Source organism: Myiozetetes cayanensis, unplaced genomic scaffold, assembly GCF_022539395.1.
Source record: "Myiozetetes cayanensis isolate MyiCay16 unplaced genomic scaffold, myiCay2020 scf6-25, whole genome shotgun sequence".
In the NCBI taxonomy this organism is placed as follows: domain Eukaryota; kingdom Metazoa; phylum Chordata; class Aves; order Passeriformes; family Tyrannidae; genus Myiozetetes; species Myiozetetes cayanensis.
In genome coordinates, this window is record NW_026087853.1 from 37,633,132 (window position 1) to 37,651,003 (window position 17,872).

At 53.3% G+C, this 17,872-nt stretch overlaps 2 protein-coding genes across 6 annotated transcripts in view; one reads left to right on the plus strand and one right to left on the minus strand.

Annotated features, from left to right (window-relative positions):
• PEX16 (peroxisomal biogenesis factor 16) lies at positions 1-6,843 on the minus strand. Its single transcript, XM_050336595.1, has 11 exons — positions 6,681-6,843; positions 6,504-6,539; positions 6,201-6,277; positions 4,852-4,985; positions 4,449-4,555; positions 3,899-3,979; positions 2,734-2,886; positions 2,313-2,385; positions 1,901-2,020; positions 1,628-1,692; positions 1-523 (listed from the first exon to the last, which is right to left on the minus strand). Exons 1-11 carry the CDS (start codon positions 6,841-6,843, stop codon positions 465-467), a joined length of 1,068 nt encoding a protein of 355 aa, XP_050192552.1. The 3' UTR covers positions 1-464.
• LARGE2 (LARGE xylosyl- and glucuronyltransferase 2) overlaps positions 6,579-17,872 on the plus strand; it is a 26,880-nt gene continuing 15,586 nt past the window's right edge. For 2 of the 5 annotated variants that reach the window (XR_007631550.1, XM_050336576.1), the window contains exons 1-2: positions 11,545-11,900; positions 12,482-12,641. The gene's annotated coding sequence lies outside the window, so the exon portion shown is untranslated. Of the gene's footprint in view, positions 6,691-6,923; positions 6,988-11,542; positions 11,901-12,481; positions 12,642-17,872 lie in introns of those variants that run through there. The other 3 variants (XM_050336578.1, XM_050336577.1, XM_050336580.1) reach the window with 3 other exon arrangements.

Sequence of the window (17,872 nt, forward strand, 5' to 3'; positions counted from 1 at the left end):
TCAGTTCTCTCCAATCAGTCAGTTTATTTGACAGACAAGTCTGCTCCAAGCAGATCGGCCAGGCATGGCCAACACAAGCAGGTTGCAGGTTCAACCTCAGCGTCCTGACACGTGAGGCAATGTTCTCCAAAACCCCACTATGCTGCCTGGCTTTATTATAGCACAGCTGTACAAAAAGAGAAAAAACAAGTGCTTAAAAAAAGAGATTGCCCCACCACCATCACTGCAGCCGCAGAACGGTCCAAGAAATAGGTGGCCAGTCTCTGCACACATGTAGTGTCCATGATTCACAGCTAGATCCGTTAAAAACCCCACATATACCCCCCTCCCCACCCTGCAGAACAGGAGCTTCTCATTGATGGTTTAACTGAGAATTAGATATGATCAACGTCCCTCCCCCCAGCCTGCCTGCCCTCCTTAGAAAGGTCCAGCCATGATCTTAGCAGAGAATAATCATCTTCTCATCAGCCCCAGTTATAGAAATAGATTTTCTGCCAAGCAGGCAAGTAATCCATCAGTGGCCCTGAAACAAGAGAACAGAGGGATCACACATGTAGAAAGGCAAGAATTTGATGCTGTGTGTCTATAGGGTATATCCCCCCTTCTCATTATGATACCCAACAATCCCAAATCTCTACTTCCACAACTGAGATGAGCCCCAGAATAGAACAGTTACTTTTGCCAAGATGGAAGGCAACATTGCGATGTGGTGCTGGGACCAAGCGGGATGTGGAACATGGTCAGCATGGCCATGGTGTGGGACACAAATCACTCCCTCTGAGCTGACATATCCAAGTTCCCATGGGAATGGGGGAGCGGTCTACAATGTACAAGGGGAAAATCCACATGGAGAGAGTCAGGAGGGCACTGCTGTGACACAGGGAAGAGGGAAGACAACTCAGCAGTAGAGAGCAGGTGCAAACACAGAAGCATTTGCTGTTGAATGAAAATGCTTATGTAGCACATGCCTTAATGCAGGCCCTAAAGCCTGTCTGAAATCACTAACTGGAGGAAGCGGCTCCTGAGCTAGCCAGCTTTGTGATCTCCCCAAAGAAAGGGCAATCCCATGATGCCAGGGTGATGTAATGTCACATCACTGCCATGAATCACTCCACAGAGATTCATATCATCAGGGAAGAGGGGCAATGAAGTTCTGGCCACAATAAAGGGATCCTCTGGTGAAGGACTATAACACAGACCTGGTTCCGCCCTTTGATTTACAATCAGTTCCTGACTGGGTCAATACTTCTAAGCATTCATTTACCCCTGCAAACTAGGGGTCAAGGAAAAGAGTTCAGAAACAGGGCTGCAAATCAGGGCCCTGGTACACCAGCTGAGGGGCAGAAAGGAAGCACAGGAGAAGAGGCCTAGGTGGCAGAGACCAAGCTCTGCAGCCTCAGGGCACGCAGAGATTTACTACTGTCATCAAGCTAGGAAGCAATTCATCCTTTCCTTTTCCAGTTTAAAATGACTCAAGCATCAACACAGGGTGCACTAGCACTAACTGCTCTAGGGACTTCACAATTCCTTCCCTGGATCAGCAACCAACTGGCAAACGTTCCCAACTGCCCTCATCTTTCTTCACCAACAGAAATGGGGATATAACAATGGGACCGGACCCACTTACGTGTGACGAAGCCAACTCCAGGCACGTAATCAGCCAACAAGCGCAGAAGGAGGAGGATCCTGCCCCTATGGAGGGAGAAAATATGAACGAGTCCAACTGGACACCTCCTGCCCCAGCTATTGAAAGCAGGAGCAGCAAGGGCAGCTGTTACGCAAGGGCTCAGATTAACCTGGTCAGAGGCACCCAGACCTGTTCAGATGTACTCACCCAGTCCCCTGATGCTATTTCAGTTAAAAGGGAAATTTTCACAAAAGCCCAGCAGGGGCCCCTTACTCTGAATATCGGTCATAGAAAGGAGATCTCAGCAGGTAGTACAGCAGCAGGACGGTTCGTCGCCTTAGCTCTGCTCGCTCTCGCCTGTTTAAGTCTTTCAGATCACTCAGCAAGCTCAGACTGGAAGGAGGAGGGCAGAGAGTTAACTCACAGTAGCATCAGCCAGCCGGGAAAAGAAACTGTGTTTCTAAAGCCCTCCACTCTCAGCTCCGAGCAGAGCACGCTGCACCAGCTCAGAACAGAAAGCACCCTAAGTGTTGCAGAAGGTATGTAAATATGTCAATCTCCAAGCTAAAGACCAGCCCCTCTATGTATTTCTCTCAGTAGGGCCTGCCCAAGATTGGGAAATGGGGAAGTGTGATGCTCAGCCACCGCCAAGCTCAAGCACCAACAAAGACTCTGTCAGACTGACCTTGAGATGTCCAGGACTGCTGAGAGGAGCCAGGGCTTCCATGATCTCTGGCCCCACACTCCTAAACTCAATACTAGGAACACACAGTCAAGGAATGGAAAGATGAGAGATGCTTAACAAGAGGCACATAGACAAACAATTCTCCCGCTACCCACAAGGCTCTGCCAGGTGCAGAAGAATACACCCTAAGGCAGTCCGAGGGGGTTCCCGGACAAGGGGCTGGAAAGACTTGTATCCACAATTCCAGCGGCTGAGGCAAGTCAACAAAGTGTAAGAGACGGGAGGAGGTCCGAGGCCCCTACCCAAGCAGAGCCCTGGCAGGGAGTGAAGCCTGGGTAAGCCCTACACCAGGGCCAAGCTTGCAGCACCCTCTGCCGGCACCACACACAGCGGTAGCTTGCACACAGCCAGGGCAGGATACGGTGGAGCAGAGGGCGGGTGATGTAAAGGGATTCTGCAATAGTTTCTTGGAGACCCAGCGGGGTGGGAGGCTGGTTCATCTCCTCTGCTCTTCTGCTCTGTGACTCCTCCCTCTGCTGGGGAGACCCCCAGTGCCGGGACTGCAGGGATGGGGCTGAAACAAGCAGATGTCGTCACTAACACAAAGTTTTGTCCCAGCTGGAAATTAAGTATCCCACAACTGCTAGCTCACTCCCCCGGCTCTGGAGCACCTCCCCGCTCCCGCCCCCTGACCAGAACGGGGAGAAAAAGCAGAAAAAGGTAAAGCTAATGGGTTGAGATCACAGTTTAATAGTTGAAATAAAGTAAAATAATAATAACAACAACAAAAAGGAAGATAACAAAACCCAAGAAACACAGGTGACACACAACACAACTGCTCACCACCCTTTGACTGATACCCATCCCATCTCCAACCAGCAACTGGCCCCTCACAGCCAACTCCCCCCAGTTTATATAATGGTTGTGACATTCTATGTCCCTTTGGCCAGTTCAGGTCACCCATCCTGACCATGTTCCCTCCCAGCTTCTTGTCCACCTCCTCACTAGCAGAGCCCAGGAAACTGAAAAGTCCTTGGCTTAGAGTAACCACTACTTCACAACAACCTCCAACATGTTATCAACATTATTTCGTAATAAATCCAAAACTCAGCAGTCTACTAGTTACTAGGAAGAAAACCAACCCTATCCCAGCCAAAACCAGGACACCTTCCTACCGTGCTTCCCTGAACCACCACCTCACTGCTTTCTGCACTGTGAAGATGTGAAACACGAAAGCTTGAAGAGCTGCAGACACAGCAATTGCTGTGGCTGACCAGCACCCTCAAAGCTTGCCTCCAAAGGGGACAGAGCAGGTAGAGGTCCCCATAGGATCTGTGCTCCTCAAAGCATAACCCTAATGAAGAGTTGTCTCTGTTGCACAGCTCACTTGGGAAAACAGAATTCAAGTGCTAGCCTTGCAGCACGCATCTGAATCCCCGTTGCTTTGATATCCACACCCACCCACAGTGGGCCTAGTGACTAGCAAGATATGTCCCAAAACAGGGTTCTACCCTTTACTGCTCACACCCACATCAAATATAAGGGGCACAGAGCAGAAACACCTCAGGTTGAAAACAGTTACTTACTGCTCTGGAGAGAGCGCACAACACGGCTGGAACGCCTGCCAACATAGGTCTGATCCTTCCCTGAAGAGTTGCCTTCTGTGTCTGCAGAAGAAATCAGCCATGGGGTCAGGCTTCAAAGCAATACACTTCACCCCAGAGCTGGCAGCACCCTCCCCTACATTGCCACCAAGGAAGAGCAGACTGAAAAGCTGATCTAGCGCAAACCGGACTAACGCTAGGCAGAGGGTGAAAAGGTAAATCTACCTGACACTGCCCAGGCCTAGGACCTCTTTTCTCATTGTCAGACTGGGGAACATGCAGCCTGACTCCCTGTTCAGCCAGCAGTTCCTGGCTTAGACTTCTCCATCTCCTGCTTTCACACTGTAAGACATCCCTGCCACTAAGCTAACTCGTCCTCTGCAAAGGGTGGGAAGTTCAACACAGCTCAGCCTTGAGTACTGAAACCTTACAGCTTGCTGCACAAACCACTGGTCTGATAAGTAATTCCAGCAGGACAAGACATGTGGCTCAGCAAGGCACTAAGCCAACGATGACAACACCATGGGATCACCTTGAGGGTGGAGAGGCTGCTGCTGCTCCCTGTTCAGTGGCACGATGGGAGGAGACATCTGGATGCCAGCTTTGTACCACAGCAGGAGGAGGAGACGCAGGATGGCTCTGTGAACAGACACGTGGAAGCCTTCAGTACCAGACTACGCAGCTGGGCTCCTGTTGCACTGGACAGGTGGCTTCCACTGAAGAGGGAAACACTCAGGTCTGCTCAGAGCAACTGGCAAGGTGAGACGTGTAAACATTCCCTTTTGTGGCACAATATCCAGTACCCTGTGGGGCTCCAAACTCTCCCAGCCTCAGGGACTAGCAGCTCAGTCCTGCTTGGTCTTTTTCCTGCAACTGAGTGCCCTCCAGATTCCCTTTCTGAGAGCACGCTGCCCCCTTCCCCCCACAGCACTTACTTAGCCAGCTGGATGAGGACAATGATGGTCCACCGGCCCATCTCCCCCCACACCCTGGCTGTCCCCATCTCTGCAAAGACCTCCACGCATTCTAGCACACTCAGCCAGGTCAGCAGCTTCTGCTGGGGCAGTGACTGCAAAACACAGAGGGGAGGAGGGTGATAAGACAGAGGTTCTGCTCTGGAGTTAAAGAGGACACAAACACAGCCCAGTCTGGTGGGATCCAGCACCAGATGGCCTTGGAATTCACAGCTCCAGAAACAAAAATTGATGTCTCTACTGTGGCTGGAGCCTACGCACAAGACCACTTATCTACCTCCAAGCAGGGGCAGACTGAGACATCACAGTATCACACAGGGCTGCTACTCAAGAAACAGGGAGAACATCACGGCTGTATCTTGAATTGCCTTCTACCCCAACTGACACAGCAGGATAGTCTGCTGGGTTGTGACACTGTGCCTGAGTTCCATGGCAAAACTCTCCCCTCCACCTCATCCCAGACTTGAGAGACATGGTACACTTCCTTTCTGAGTCAGAGCTGATGAGAGAAGTATTCTTGGAGTAAAGGGAAGCAGACCCAGAGTCCACAGGCGCACCACAGTGACTGCCTTCTGAATACAGCATCTAGATTCCTGGTATGAACCCTAAGACAGTCTAGGTCCCTGTTCTCCACATGGGAACTTGCTGCTGCTGTCAACCACAGGCTTTAACCCATTAAAAAGCATCAATAAAGACAATGCAGCTGAAATTGTCTTTGATCTCAACAACCAGGGAAGTCTTCTGCATTTGTTTGTTACACACCTGATGCACCAGTCAGAGCTGCCTACACCGAACTCACACACTGGGTAGGCCTGTAACAAGAGGCTTGTCTGGAAAAAAACACCCTCCTCCCCATTCCTCAAAGGGTCTAACAAGTGCTGGGAACCAGCCTGGGGCTCATGCAAGATATAGAAGCAAGGTGCTTCTGTTTGTTTTGCTCAAGGAAAGACTCGAAGGGACAGAATCAGAGTTTCAGTGCTCCCGAGCCACTGCTCTGGAAACAATAACAGTTATTCAGCAATACCTCTGCCTAGCTCAAGTTCTGAGCTACTCAAAAAAGCCAGTGGAGTTTCTGGTGCAAGTCAGGGCCTGATTTCTGTAGTCCAGGGAGTGCTCTAGCCACTCCAAGACAGGAGCTACAGGGAAGGGCTGCTATTTACCTGCACTCAGAGGTTGCCTCTGGTCTCTCCACACCTGACCACAAAGAGAGGCCACAGCAGACCTATCAAGTTTCTACAGACAATCCCTGAAAGCTCCTGCAAGGAAGAAGCATGTGTCCCAAATCCTCCTCCCACACATTCCAGCCTTACCACGGGCAAACTTTGCTGCAGGTCCTTTCGGAGAATCCAGTCATTTAACAGCACTAAGAGGTTGGAGGCAGAGTACACTGGAAAAGGAAGAGAACACCACAGAATGGATACACAGAAAGCAAGCCAAACCGGCACTGCTGCCTCTGTCCCGGGCAGGGGACAAGGGAAGGAGGGCAGCAAGACGTGCAGACTCCTCGCATGGGCTGCCAGAGGATGCGGTCAGCCAAGGAGAAGAGCCGGGCCCGGGAGCGGACCCGCATTCGAGCGCGCAAGGGCACAGCGCGGTCCCCGCTGCCCACCTACCCAGCTCCGACAGCGCGTGCGAGTCCGAGAAGCGACCTGCGGAGGGAAGAGAGCGGATATCAGGGAGAGCCCGGCACCGGGGGAGCCCCGCGCCCCGCTGCGCCCCGGTGTCCGCACGTCCCGGTCCAGATCCCGGCCCGCAGGGACGAGGGCCCGCCCCTCTCCCCGCTCCCGCACCTGGCAGCAGGTAGGAGAGCCCCCGCACGGTGCCCTCCAGCTGGGCCGTGGCGGCCGGGTGCCGCCTCACGTACTCCTGGTAGCGCTGGCACAGCAGGCGCAGCCGCCACGCCGGGCCGGCTCCGCGGGCACGGACCGGGGCCGCCGCCGCCGCCGCCGCCATGGCTCCGCCGCCGCGCCGCTTCCGGGACCGGGACCGCCCCTGCCGCGGCCCGCCCCGCCCCGGCCAGCCGAGCCGGGCCGAGCGCCGAGCGGGCGATGGGCGGCGGGGCGGGGGTTTAAAGGAGCGGCGGCGGCGGCTGGGCAGGTACGGCGGGCTGGGGCTGCGGGGGGAGCTTGTGGGGGGTTGTCCCGAGCAGGGAGCGCGGTCGCCGCAGGGCGAGGAGCCGGGGTATGAGCGGGTTTAGGGGGGCCCCGGGAGGGACACGTTCCTCGAGCGCCGCGGCGGGGACGGGGTCTGCCCACGCGTGGGTCTGCCGCTCCGCGGGCCGGGGCGGCGGAGTGCGGGCTGCCGGGGGGGCTGCTCGGGGGAGCTGCCGGGGCTTGGCTGCGGCACCCGTAAAAAGTTCCCGGTGGCGCTGGGGAGCGAGCGTAGGCGCCGGGAGTGGTGCCTGCCCTACCGCGACCCTTCGGGGAGCGGCGTGCAGCAGTCCCTGTCCCGGGGCGTGCTCCGGGGCGGGGCTCCGGTGGGCACCCGCGGCCGTGCCTGGGTCGCTGCTTGCCCGGCAGCGGGGAGCCGTCGCTCTGCACCTGGCGAGGGAAGGGTGAGGTGTGACCGACAGGGCAGGGGCAGCCCGTCTCCGTTCGGGGGCTGAGCGGCCCGCGCCCACCCGCTGGGTGCGGAGAAGGGGGAGGCGCTGCCCCGGAGGCTGGGAAAGGTCGGGGGGCCTCGGGAAAGGGGGCTGCCATCCTTGTACCCTTACGTGGCAACGTCTATCCCCATCTGGGGCCGGGGGGACGGAAGGAGGGAGCAGAAGGGCCGGGGTCGGGCCGTGCAGTGGCGGCTCTCCCGGAGCCCACGCCGGACTCGCACGGCCCCGCCGCACTCAGTGTTTGCCGCACCAGCTCTGACCCCCGTTCGCAGGCGGGAGGAGGCGCAGGGCCCGCCCGGCTGCAGCCTGTTGCAGAAGGGGGCTCCAACCTGTGCCCAGTGCCGTGGCCTCTCGCCCTCCCTCCCTGCCATGCCCCGGCTCTGCCCCCCGCTCCGCTGGGAGCGTCTCCCCTCTCAACCCAGGCTGCCGGCCCTGCCCGCCCCGCGGCCGCCGCCCGCAGCCGGGCCTGGCCCCGCACGCCGACCGGGGCAAAGATCGGCGGCGGTGCCCGTGGGCCAGGAGGCGCTTCGTGGCCTCTCGCAGGGCTCCTGGGCACGCACAGAGCTGGGCTGAGCTGCCCCTCCTTCCTCCTGTCCGGTTACCTCTGCACAATGGGCACAGTGTGTGCCTGCGGCTTCCTCGGCGGGAATTACAGTTGCATGGGCAGGCACTTTATCCTTTCTGATCTCTCTCTCCTCTACCCCCGAGGGTTTGTTTTCCAGCAGGCTGAGTTCAAAAAGGGCATGAGATACTGCTGGCAAGCAGTCTGGCGCTAAACAAACCTTTTTAGTTAGAATCACATGGGTTGGACCCAACTTTCCATTCACATGGGGTGCTTACCTGTGAGGTTCTCTGCGTTTCGCGGTGGCTGAGCTGCTAGTGTAAGACAAAGGTGGGTGAGATAGCACCCAAAGCCTTTGGGTCTAGAGGTCTGAAGCAGTTTGCTGGGGGTAGGTGTGTGCTGCTGGTGACTCTAGGGGCATATCCAGTGCAGACTGCCACAGCTGCTGTCCTTCAAGGAGAAGCTAAAGCTCTGCCAGACAGCAATCTGAGAGCCGGCTGCCTAGGAGACTGCCAAAGACACCTTGTCTTCAGCCAGAGGTGAAGCTTGATGCACAAAGTCCTTGGGCTACTCTGAACAACATAGGTAGTGTGATTCTGTCTCTTAGCAAGAAGCATTTTGACAGCCACTTCTTCACCCCTTGCCCCTACCTCCCACCCACTGTCATTTCCCCTTTGTTCATCTCCCTCCTGCAGTGAGTGATTTTGGAGGACAGTTTGAATACCATCATACTGCCTTTTTATGGTAAATATGCTGCAAGGGAGCACTGTAGGAGGGGTGGCTTCTCAGAGCAGCAGCAAGCCCATGAGACTGGGCAGGACTTAAATTGCCTTGGCTTACAGTGCCCATGGTGTGTGTGTGGGGGGGAGGGGTAGGAGGTGAAAGGCTGGGTTGAGGAGCTAGTTTCTCTCTTGACTGTGCTCGGAATGATCATTGAGCAGCTCTTTCCTTAGTGCTTACTGTTAGTCTGGGTGCTGAGGACTTACTGGAAATCCACTGGCTATAACTGAGGCCAAATAGTTCCAGTGCTCTGATGATGAGGGGTGCAGGCTCAGCACTAATGGTAGGAAAAGAAGTAAACCAAAAAAAAAGCCAACGTTCTGCCAGCCCATCTGTGGATACAGTGCTGAAGTCTAGCTTGCTTGGCTGCCAGAATCTCACTCTTTGCTCAGATCCACGAGACCACACCATTTCTGGGAAGCCGGACTCCAGGCAAAGCACTGCCATGGGTCTAAGGCAGTTCATCTTAAGTAAGCCTTGCTCAAAACATGTCTTCAGGGTGCTGGGATGGGTGAGGATGTTTTCATGCAGCACCTGACAGTGTTAGAGCTGGCAAGCAGGATGTGGGAGAATAGACTCAGTGTAATGATGCTTGGCTTTGTCTTGGGAGATTAGTAGTTGGGGTGGGAAGAGGATATTGTCCCCAGCCATGTCTTCCTTCTGTCCTTCCACTGTCAGGAGGGAAGGAGCCTGGCAGTATGAGGTCAGGTATGTGGATCTTTCTGACAGTGGTTGGAAGGGAGCAGTCCTAGTGCTTGAGATGTCCTTCCTGGCCTTGTCTCCTTGGGGTATCCCTTCCTGCCCTTCTCAGCTCCCACACCATGATCTGACCATGTATTCTCTTTGCTTCTGGATGAGCTCAGCCCATACTTTGGGATAGCTAGGGATAAATCATGACTTGCTCCAAATAACCTGGAGACCGAGACGTGTCAGGGAGTATTTTAGTCCCTGTCACATGAGCCCCGCCTAGAATGGAAGGCCTGATTCACTCACAGTATCCCACTGGAGGCCAACACCTTTCAGGAGAGCTCCAAAGCTCTGTCCAAATGAGGAGACAAAGGCAATGAAGCAAACTAGTCTCTGAGCAGCTTGTACCTCTGATCTCAGACAGCCCTCCTGGGGTCTGGAAAGGCAGCAGCTGGCAGGGGATGTGGATGGTGTAGTCCTTGAGTTCCTGAACTGTTGCTGACAGGTCTATTACTTGAAGTGGTAGTCTAAGGGGAAGGGAAACCCAGGTCAAACAAGCTTAAGGACCTTTTATGTGTGTTTTGATTTGAAGGCATTTTGTTGCTGATCTTTGTCAAGGGTTCTCCTGCCCTTCCCAGCTTAGCTCAGACTTGGCATCTCTGGAGAGACTTTTTGGCTTCCCAGGAGGAACAACATGTCTGGCAATGTGTGCAGAGCCCTGCTGCGAGATAGTGACTGCCTCTTGCCTCCAGATGCCTTTTCCAGAAAGCCATTTAGAGCCCTGGATTGTTACTTCGATAGCTCTCTTCCCTGATTCATTAGCAGTGTGCAGTCTCTCCTGTAATACTCAAATCTGCCTGTGCCAAAGGCTGAGAGGGAGAGGCCATGTCTTTTAATAACCATGTGATGCAGTTGGAAAAAACTTTTGGACACGCAGTTCTCTGGTGGCCTCAGTTGATGGAAACACTCCAAGGGAGAGATACAGCTGGGCCCTGAGGGAAAGGACACTGCAACTGCTTTTGGGAGGGTGGGGGGCAACTGACTGTGGTTTCTGACCTGCCTTTCCCCCAGCTTCACCCTAGCTCCCCTGACCCCACCTGGAGAAGGCGGCAGACCTGGAGATCAGTCCCCCCACTCTGCAGGTCTTGCAGGTCCTGTGCACAGTTTTGTATAAATAACTGCTGGTGGCTGGGTTGCAGCTGTGTGACATTGGCTCTACCCTGGAGGTGAGGCTCCTGCCACGTGAGAACAGGAGCTCTGCTGTCCCAATGGTGCTGGTGGTCATGCTGTGGTGGATCCCAGTGGGCAGCACTGCTGTATGTGGCAGGCATGTGCCTGGCACTCCCATTCAGTATTAGCTCTGCTGAAGGGGCTTTTGCTTTTCCAGCTCTTTGCTATTGCTGTTGCAGGCAGCTTCTGCTTCCTGTCCCATGTGGCTACCGGGGACTTGTCTCACCTGCTGAACTGCTCCCTGGAAATGCAAACCCCTGGTAGCACAAGGGACAGCATTTTGCCTGCAAAAGGGATGTGTGCCAGGAGGGTTTGGCATCCTGGTTCATATCCCGTTCCCTCTGCTCCAGAAGTATCCATCTTTGAGGTTCCACTCTTAGACCTGGTCTGAGGCAGGAGCTGACAGATCAGGACAAGCAGAGTGGGGATGATGGAGGAGATGGATGTCTGTTTACTGACATGTGCATAAGATCTGTACGTGTCCTCTCACTGGCTACCACCTTGTAGCCAGAATCTGAGGAAGACTTCGCAAAGCAAAAATAGTGTCAGGCTTTGTTGCTGAAGGAGGGTTTTGCTGAGCAGTGTGGTGCTGTACTTCATTACTGGAGTCGCTGGATTTCACTGTTCAGGTAGCAACTGTTGTTATTTTTTAATTCCAGCTCTTATTGGGATCAGTGTTGCCTCCCTTTGCTGTGCCAGGCTGGCCTAGGGTTTGCTTTGTCTAGAGGGGTGCAATAGTACAGCACACTGCACACTTGTTTCTCTGTTCGGGATTTTAAAACAGGTGGGACAGAGCAGACAGATGCTTTTGGTAGGTTTTTATTTGCTTTTAAGGTCCTGCTCCTGCTGCATCTTGGAGCAATGATGTGTGCATATAGGGGCTTTAAATCAAAACTCTCAATTCTTCTCCAATTCCTTTGCCCTGGCATATTGGTGTGACTGTGTTTCTGGTTTGGGCTTTCTCCTGATAATAAGATGATAATCTTTGTAACCTCCTGGGAGAAGGGCTTATCCATTTCAGCCTGCCGTTGTGAAATGTGTGTGCCCAGCTCTGTGGGAGCTGGAGCAAGATCCCAGCAGAGGAGGAGGATTTCCTGAGGAGGAGTAACATGTGCAGACCTCCCTGCTTTCTGCACTGCAAGTTGTGTGGTGGGTTTTTGCCTGGTTTCTCTCTCTTCTGCCTTTACCCCTCTTCACTCCCTGTGTGCATTTATCTAGATAGACTTTCTTAACTCCCATTATGGGGTATGTCACAGGGGCTCAGATTACTGGATGTGATAGTTAATCCCTTCATTGCCTCACAAGTTAGACACTCACTGCTGCTATCGTGTTTGGGAGGGGGCCAGGGAACTTGGATCCCTCCCCCAGCTCCTCATCCTGCTGGAGAGCTGGTGTGAAGACTCGTGTGTTGCGATGAAATACAGTGGCTGTGCCTTTGCCAGCAGTTCTGGGGACACGTGCACAGTCCTCCTTGTGTGGGTGGGGAACGTGCTATGGGACAGTGCAGTGATCTGCAGCTAGGAACATGCAGTGCTCAAATAGTCGTTCACTCGTGGGCTGCTTAGGTAGCCTTGGGTGACACTGAGCTGTGCTTTGTTACAGGCTGGATGAAGGGGACAGGACCGAGGTGTTCGGTGCCATTGATCTGTGACACTCTTGGCTGTGCAGGGACCTGTCCCCAGAGCTCTCTTATGCAGTGGCTCTTCACGTGACTGTCTTTTGGGTTTCAGGTGACAGCAAGCTCCAAAACCCTGAAGTACAGCTGAGATGTCTTATCTGCCCTTCAAACTGCGAATCCTTGGTTAAAGGGAGTCCTCACAGCCACCACCAGGCCCTGCCAACTTCTCCAGCTGTTCCCAGCTACTCCTGCAACATTGGCAGCTTTCAAAGGTCAGTTACCGTATGTGTTAAGTAGATCATTTACATGTGGTGCTCCCTTGCTGTTTTAGTGCTTCTAAATGGATAAACAGGATAAGTGCATGGCCTGAGTCTGGGGGTATTTGGGACTGATGGGGAGGCCCTGGAGACAAAAGCACTGGCACTTGTAAGCCCCTCTAGCCCAGTTCTCTGGAGGGAAGGACCAGCTTTGCCACATGAATCCTTCGAATAAAGTGTGATCCCATCTCTATGGCTCTTCACTTGAGTGTGCATGTCTGGATCCTTCTCCCCAGGCACTACTATGTTCTACTGCTTGTTTCTAGTGTAATGGGTAGTAGGTCATTGGGACCTGGACTGAGGAGCTCGAACAAGCTCCCTGGGCCAGGAAAAATGGGAAGACCTCCATTCTGAAGGCTGGGAGCTTGTGCTGTCGTTGTTCTGTCCTAGCAGCTTCTTTTCCCTCTGTCCTTTACCTTAAGTGTTTCTGTGGGGCCACTGTTTTCAGTGACCATCTCTCTCTCCCCTGCCCCTCATTAGTGCAGGGCTTGGCATGCCAGCAGGAGGGAGCCTCAGCATGTCTGTGCCTTGATCGGATTTGTCAAGGCTCCTTCGCTTTTCTTCCTGTTCATTGAGGTCTGAAACAAAGCAAACAGAAGAGAGGAATTCCAAAGAATAGGAATGAGGGAAGAGAGGGACGTAGGAGTGACAGGCTGTCCCTGCACACATGCACCCCCCTGCCTTTGTTTGGTGGGAGCAGAGCTGGAGGCACAGCATTCTGAGCGGTGAGGCTGATCCCTGGCACTCCCGTTTCCAGCTACAGCACCAGCTGCCTTTCTCCCTGTGCCGTGCTATGGGGCTCCTGTCCTCACTGCTCAGGTGGTTTCTGGAGACTCAGGCATGCTGCCTGCCTTTGGCGTGGGCACAGTGGGCCTGAGCACAGCTTGAGGGAAACCAGCCATTATTTGAACTGTTTTGTTTGTCGTGGACTGTGGTAAAAGGTTTCCCTCTTTACCTGTCTCAGGAAATTTTCCCCTGCCAGGCAGATTCAAGGGAGCCCAGCATGGAGCTGAACGTGCTGCCTGGGTGCCAGGGCAGTGAGACACCGGCCCCTCCCCACCTTGGAGCCAGATAAGTGCTGGAACAAGGCCCTTTTGTGTAGACAGGTCTGTGAAGTGGAGACAGAAGTGCTCTGGCGCTCGTATTGTTTCCCAGGAGGCAGGGAACTCAGGAGGGAGTGGTGGCCAGCCAGGCAAAGCTGCCACAGGTAAAGCTTTGTGGAGTCTGATGGATCCCCCTGTTCCTTCCTTTGTCATCCCCAGGCTGTTGCACAGTTTCCCCTTTATCCTGCCCTCAACTCTCCCATAGATTGGATCAGGGAAGGCAACAGGATGCTCAACAGCTCTGGTATAAAGCACTTAAGGTAAAATACATCCCTACCAGTGATGCCCCCCTCCTTGCATTTAAGCCACAAGGAACAACCTTTAAGCCACTGCCTGTTTCCTTTCCTTCTTTCTCCATGTTCTCCACCCTCTGGCAATCTTTGCACTCCAGGGTTTAATTAAAGAGCAGAGTAAAGTGCTTAGACTCCAAAATGTGCAGATTAGGGGGTTACTAATCCTTTTCCTCAATGGGTGCTCACATCCTGTCCAGTCTGTTATCAAGCTTCTGTTCTCTGAGTGGAAACTTGGCTAAACTCAAGACCTCTACCACTCCTCTTGCTTGCTGTGCAGAGGAGGAAGGGCAAGGGGTGAGAGGAGAGTCATGGGGGGGAAGCAAAGTGACCTGTGGGCTTCCAAAATTCTCAAGGTGGGTTTGTAGTCAGCACTGGATGTCTTTGCTTCTTATGCTCTGTCTGGTTTTGGTGCTCTAGGAGCAATAAAGCAGGGATTTGGTGGTTTTGTTTTGATTTTTTTGAGAGCTGTCTTCCTGTTCTAACAAAAATAACCTTTCTGTCAGAGGAAGCAACTGCTTCCCTGCATGCATTTGTGATTACATACTGGATGATCTGATTCGGGTCTGTGCTTTCCCTGTGCATACACCCCTCTCCCGATTTCCCAGCAGGCTTCCCTGTGCTCTTATTCCCAGTGTATGCCCAAGTGAGCCATGCTGCAGCATTGCTGAAAGAGCAAGGCTCCCTGCTGAGAGTGGGAGGCTGGTGCCTGGCAGTACTGCATGAGGCTGGTCATATCCTCATCTGTGGAGGCTGAGATCCCTTGGTAGGACATATGCTGTCAGTGAGAAGGGGAAGGTGGAATATTTGTGAACCCGGATGGAGCCACCAGCAGGGAAGAGGGAGTAGTGAGGACAAGTATGGTGGAAAGGATAAGACTCTTCCCAGAAGTAGGAGGGAAACTTGACCCTGATGGTCACAGGATGGGCTGAGCTCTTATGCCTCTGTCTGACTCCTGGTGCAGGCTGGGCACTGCACAGAGATGGCTGTGGATTGCAGGAGACATGAGCTTTTGTCCTGAGTCACTCATCTGCTGCTTGAGTTGAGGTATGCTGTTTCTTCCTTGCCTTTGTCCTTTGGTGTGCAAGTTCAGGCTTTAGTTCAGCAGTGCGAGAAACCCCAGGGATGGGAACACAAAGGGAAGCAGGAGGGGAGGAGTGCTGGGAATGGTTAGTAAGGAGTTTGGGTCTTAGGAGTGTTCTTCTTTCTGCTGCCTGGCTTTGGAAACTGCTTCCCCTCTGGGATCCACTTCCTGTCCTTTTTTTTGCCCCCATCAGTCACTACTTCATTTCCAAAATGCAAAATGCTCCCTGAGCTTTTTTTGTAGATAAGTTTGCTGTCTTAGGCTGGACAGCAGCTTTCTCTCCACACTGTTGCAATGTATAAGCCTCTCTGCAGCTCAGGAATCTCTTCAGGTCTTACAAAGTGCCCAAGGCATCCTGGGTGGATGGCAGTTTTGCTGCTTGGGTTTTTTAGAACCTGTCCTAAGCCATCCTGGTTTGCTATTTATAGTGCAGTTGTTCCATTCCTGTGTGGATGAGTTCTGCTTTTAGCCTTGCTTGGGCTCTGAGGGCACTGGTGCCAGGAATAGCTCTGGGCAAGGAAGATAGGCTTCTTAAGCATAGTTCCCAGTTTGGGCCAGTATCTGGTGGAAAAGGCACCAGGCTGCATCCATGAGCTCTGGCTCTCTGTGAGCAGCATCCTCCCCTGTGGCACAGCTGCTTTTCATGCAGAGGAAGTGAAGAGATTGCCTTTCCTTGTCAGGTGTCTCATGTGTGCCAGACTACAGTTTGGCATTGCAAGAGATGGCATTTGGAACAGTCGCTCTAGTCCCAATAATCAACAGGACTAGTGAGGGACCGTGGTGCAATGAAGCTGTGTGAGCAGAGGATTAGGTTGGATATTAGGAAAAAGTTCTTCAGCTGGAGAGTGGTTTAGCACTGGAACAGGCTCCTTAGGGAGGTGGTCACAGCACCAAGTCTGGCTAAGTCCAAGAAGTGTTTGGACAATGGTCTGTTGCGTGGTGTGGTTTTTGGGGTTGTTTTGTGCAGCCAGGAGTTGGACTTGATAATTCTTGTGAGACCCTTCCAGCTCAAGACAGTCTATGACTCTGTGTTTGCACTGTGGAGGGCAGTTGGCATGGGAAGCCCTACTTCTAGCATGTCTTTCAAGCAGGGGTAGTGACCTTATGTGTCCTGAAGCACCGTGCAGTGGAGCAGGTGGATGCCCTTTCAGTGGGGCACCTGCCACTCCTCTTACATGACCCTGCTCTCCTCCTCCCCGCCTGCAAGTCCCGAGGGAGCTCGAGCTAAGGCCTGAAAGGAGCCTACAGCACAAAAAACATCAACACCTCCTCAGCACTGTAGCTTGGGCAGAGCTGCTCTGGCCCTTTGGCTCATGATGATCTTTTGGAGAGCAGAGCTGAACAAATAATTAACTGCTTGATTTAGTGCCCAAAATGAAAAGCTGGATGGAAAAAAACCTCAGCACAGATGAATTTGAGAGACCCTTTATATTTTCTTTTAAATGTAATGCAGCTCAATTACAAACAAAACAATGCAAAATGAGACTTTTTGCTTGGAAAACAAAGCATTTTGTTTGTGTCCAAAACTTGTATTGAAAGAGGAAATAGGTCTGAGCTGTCTGGAAACTGCAGTTTTCAATCAATAACTATTAAGCTGAAAACACCTACCCAGCTCTGCTGGTGACAATGGTGGGGTAGGTTTGGCTAGATGTGTTGGGATATGGTCTCCCCTATCCCACCAGCGAGCAGCTCCCGGTGCAGGTTGTTCAAGAGCATTTCAAGGGAAAAAGGAGATTTGGGGCGTGAGGGTGGAATCTTTTGTTAGTCCCTACACATGGGCACTGCCAGCTGGAAACTTGGGGTGTCAGTACTCCACAAGATGAAATTCCCACCCCTTGCTGTATGGGCATGATGCCTGCTGGGTGTTCCAGCTGTGCTGATGATGGGGCTGGAGTTGGTGGAGGGCCTGCTGACTTGGATAAAAGCCGGAGCTCGTGGCTGCTGACCCTATTTGGCTCTGACCTCAGGAACTACTGTCTGCCGCAAGACCACGGTAGTAAAAGCATCAGGAAATGGCAGGGGTGAACAGGTATTGATGCCCAGAGCATATCCGGAGACCAGGACTTGGTGAACCTAATGGATCCAGAGCTGGCCATTAGCTGCAACACAGACATCAGCAAAAATGCAGATAGTAGAAACCTAATCCCAGAAGAGGGAAAGGGAACTGGAGATCAGCCCCGATGCTGCTCCTGTTTCAAGAGGCAGTTGAGGTCCTCCTGCCCTGAGTAAATGCTCCTGCACAGTGCCCAGGCCTGGTCCCTCCTGTGCCAGGCTGTGCTCGCTAGGGAGGCGTGTGGATGAGATTTGATCCAATACTCTGTAGCCTCTGTGTCAGTGTCAGAGCAGCTGTCATCAGTTAGGCTTGTGCTTCATCAGGCCCAGAAAAAGGTCCATTTTGATACTTCACCTGCCGAGTATCCTCTTGGCATCAAACAACTTGTACTGCAGGGAGGTAAAGCTGGAATTGGTGTGTTTGAACACTTACCTCTTCTTTGAGTTTCTTGGGGGTCTCAGCAGCACATTGGCAGCAGCTCATGGGGGGAAGAGACATGGGGGTCACCTCCAGGTGCCAGGCTGGAGCAACTCTGGTGGTTCCCCCACCAGGCTGTGCAGGGAATAGGCTGAAGTGGGAAACCCATAACTAGTATGGACATGTATGGTACTTGCTCACCCTGAGCCTGGCACTGGTCACAGGGCTAGCTGAGTGCT